A 2,738-nucleotide genomic window follows, 5' to 3' on the forward strand; every position below is an offset into this window, starting at 1 on the left:
GTGGGGGGGGGGGGGGAGGGGGGAGGTTAAAGGTCTCAGCCGGACCCTTTCCTCTCTGAAGCAAAAACAGGAAAATAACTAGTATGTGAAAAGGGATTATCAGATGTCACCAGCTCTGCTGAACACTTTATAAACGTTAATTTCGTCTTTACAGCAGTCCTGACAGAAGGGGATCACTATCCCCATTTTATTTTACTTTATTTGTCTTATTTTTTGAGTTGGAGTCTCACTCTGTTGCCCGGGCTGGAGCACAGTGGCATCATCACAGATCATTCAGCTCACCGCAGCTTCAACCTCCAAAGCTCAGGGTACCCTTCCACCTCAGCCTCCCGAGTAGCTGGGACTACAGGTGTGTGCCACCACACCCTAATTTTTTGAACTTTCTGTAGAGATGAAATCTTGCCATGTTGCTTAGGCTGGTCTCCAACTTATGAGCTCAAGTTATCCTCTGGCCTTGGTCTCCCAGAGTGCCGGGATTACAGGCACGAGCCACCATGCCTGGCCACTAATCTCCATTTTATACTTGGGGAAACAAGCCAAGGGGGACAGATGGACCCAAGATCATTTGTAAAAAATTGTTTTTTAGAGTCTCATTCTGTCACCCAGGCTGGAGTGCAGTGGCATGCTCACTGCCAATACAGCCTTGACCTGCTGGACTCAGGGGATCCTTCCGCCTCAGCCTTCCAAGCAGCTGGAACTACAGGTGTGCACTACCATGCCCGGCTAATTTTTTGATTAATTGTAGAGATGAAGTCTCACCATATTGCCCAGGCTGGTCTCAGACGTCTCTTGCCTTTGCCTCCCAAAGTGCTGGGATTACAGGCGTGAGCCACAGTGCCAGGCCCATTTGTAAATGTTAACACAGGCCTCAATATCTCAAAAACCCATGTCTTAACCACTATGTATACTGCCACTCTGAGCCAGGAAGAGCCTGTAAGATCGTGCCAAATGATAGGCACAAATGGTGAACACTAATAGGGAGTCTGTGTGCAGGCAGTGTGCCAAGCGCTCACATGCATGGACTCATTGGGTCACCAAAATGCCCCATCATTATTATTTCCACTCTACAGATAAGAAAACTGAGGCCTAAGAAGGGAAGTACCTTAACCTGGGGTTCACAGGGGGCGTGGCGCAAAAGCAAGATGGCATTCTAAGCCAAGGTGATGAGAAGATGTGTCCAGATGTCTGTGCTTGCTTTTGATCTTGTGAGTTGGAAATCTCCTTTTGGCTCTCTGGGCCTCTACCCTGCCCTACTCCCCAGGCCTCTCCAGGGAACCAGAACTAACCAACCCCATGCCTCTCAGCCCAGAAACCCAACTGGTTCCCCCAGAAAACAGGCAGAAGTCAGATGTATGGCAAAAAAATAGTTGTATTTAAGAAGCTCCAGGGGCTGGTATGGGGTGGGGGTGGCAGAGGAGAGGTGCAGAGATGACAGCCCTCCCCTCAACCCACCTAGTGCATCTTAACGGATGTGAGCACCTGACAGAAACGGGTCAGGAAGGGGGAGTCTGGACCCCACAGCGCATGTTGGCTGGAACGGCAACATCTGAAAGGAAGACACTAAGGTTGAAACTGAGGGGCCGAAGCAGATGCCCCCGTCCCACTGGGGACCCAGAAATCCTAGAAGCCCTTCTTTGGGAAACTAGAGTTCTGGCCCTGAGCCCACTCCTTCCTTCAAACCCCAGACCAGGCCGCAGCCCCTCCTCCCTCACACCCAGGGGTCCTGGTCCCCAGGCCCCTCCTCCCTCAGTCCCAGGAGTCTAAGGCCCCCAGTTCCTCCTCCCTCAGACCTGGGAGTCCAGGCCCCCAGCCACTTACCTATCTGCCGAGGTTTGGGCAAGTTCAAGTTGTCCATGACTTTAACAAACTCTTCACAACTGAGGGTGAGCCGAGGGTTCAGAGTCCTCTCCTCCTCCACAGTGGAGACGGTGAGCCCTAGTGCCCATGGGAGGGGAGGATAAGTCAGTGGGTCCGGTCCCTTGGGCCTCCCAGAACTACATTTCTCAGGAGGCCTTGGGGTGTGTCTCTGGCCTGACAGGCTCCTCCAGAATGTTTCTGGGGTGCTTTCCCTCCTCCATGGGACACCACAGGAATGCAGTTTCCCACAGTTCCCAAAGCTCTGCAAGAAAGTGCCAGAAAAACCTGCGCCCTGCAAAATTCTAAGAGTCTGCAGTCTCTCCATCCACACACAGCACATTCAGGCACTTGACCTCTTGGGCCAGAGGAGTTTCTGGGAATTGCAGTCTCATGCCCCACAAGAATTACAGGTGTTTTGCTGTTCCTTTTCAAAAGTTAGGTAAGCGTCACACCTCCTCCAGGAGGCCCTCACCATGGTAATCATGAGCAGGGTAAATCAGACAGTCGCCTGGAAGCGTGAAGATCTTTTCGTGGACCGAGTGGTACAAGGTCTTAGCACAGCCTGGAGAAGGAAAGGTTAGAAGTCAGTGGATCCACAGGACAGGAGAAGACCCTAACCCCTTCCCTAAAGAAAAGGGTGGGGTGCCAATGCGGTGGCTCACGCCTATAATCCCAGCACTTTGGGAGGCTGAGGTGAGAGGATTGCCTGGGCCCAGGGGTTTGAGACCAGCCTGGAGAACATGGAGAGACCTCATCTCTACAGTAAATAAAAAAAAATTAAGCTGGGCTCGGTGGCTCAGCCTGTAATCCCACGCCTTTGGGAGGCTAAGGTGAGTGGATTGCCTGAGCCCGCGGGTTCGAGACCCGCCTCGGCAACCTGG

General features: G+C 52.5%; 2 protein-coding genes across 4 annotated transcripts in view; both read right to left on the bottom strand.

The window, feature by feature from the left end:
* The window catches only part of PHLDB3 (pleckstrin homology like domain family B member 3), a gene marked incomplete at its 3' end in the record, with an annotated part of 18,774 nt that extends 17,479 nt beyond the window's left edge, over window positions 1–1,295 (bottom strand). The window contains exon 1 of the mRNA XM_008051230.1: window positions 1,287–1,295. Coding sequence (XP_008049421.1) covers window positions 1,287–1,295 — 9 coding nt within the window. The remainder of the gene's footprint in view (window positions 1–1,286) is intronic.
* Window positions 1,296–1,351: 56 nt separating this feature from the next.
* The window catches only part of ETHE1 (ETHE1, persulfide dioxygenase), a 15,964-nt gene continuing 14,577 nt past the window's right edge, over window positions 1,352–2,738 (bottom strand). For 2 of the 3 annotated variants that reach the window (XM_008051222.2, XM_021709196.1), the window contains 3 exons: window positions 2,330–2,419; window positions 1,819–1,935; window positions 1,352–1,546 (listed from right to left, as the gene is read on the bottom strand). In XM_008051222.2, coding sequence (XP_008049413.1) covers window positions 1,494–1,546; window positions 1,819–1,935; window positions 2,330–2,419 — 260 coding nt within the window. In that variant the 3' untranslated portion in view covers window positions 1,352–1,493. Of the gene's footprint in view, window positions 1,547–1,645; window positions 1,936–2,329; window positions 2,420–2,738 lie in introns of those variants that run through there. The other variant, XM_021709195.1, reaches the window with a different exon arrangement.

This window comes from Carlito syrichta, unplaced genomic scaffold (genome assembly GCF_000164805.1).
Source record: "Carlito syrichta isolate Samal-C Ts95f unplaced genomic scaffold, Tarsius_syrichta-2.0.1 Scaffold169151, whole genome shotgun sequence".
Lineage (NCBI taxonomy): Eukaryota > Metazoa > Chordata > Mammalia > Primates > Tarsiidae > Carlito > Carlito syrichta.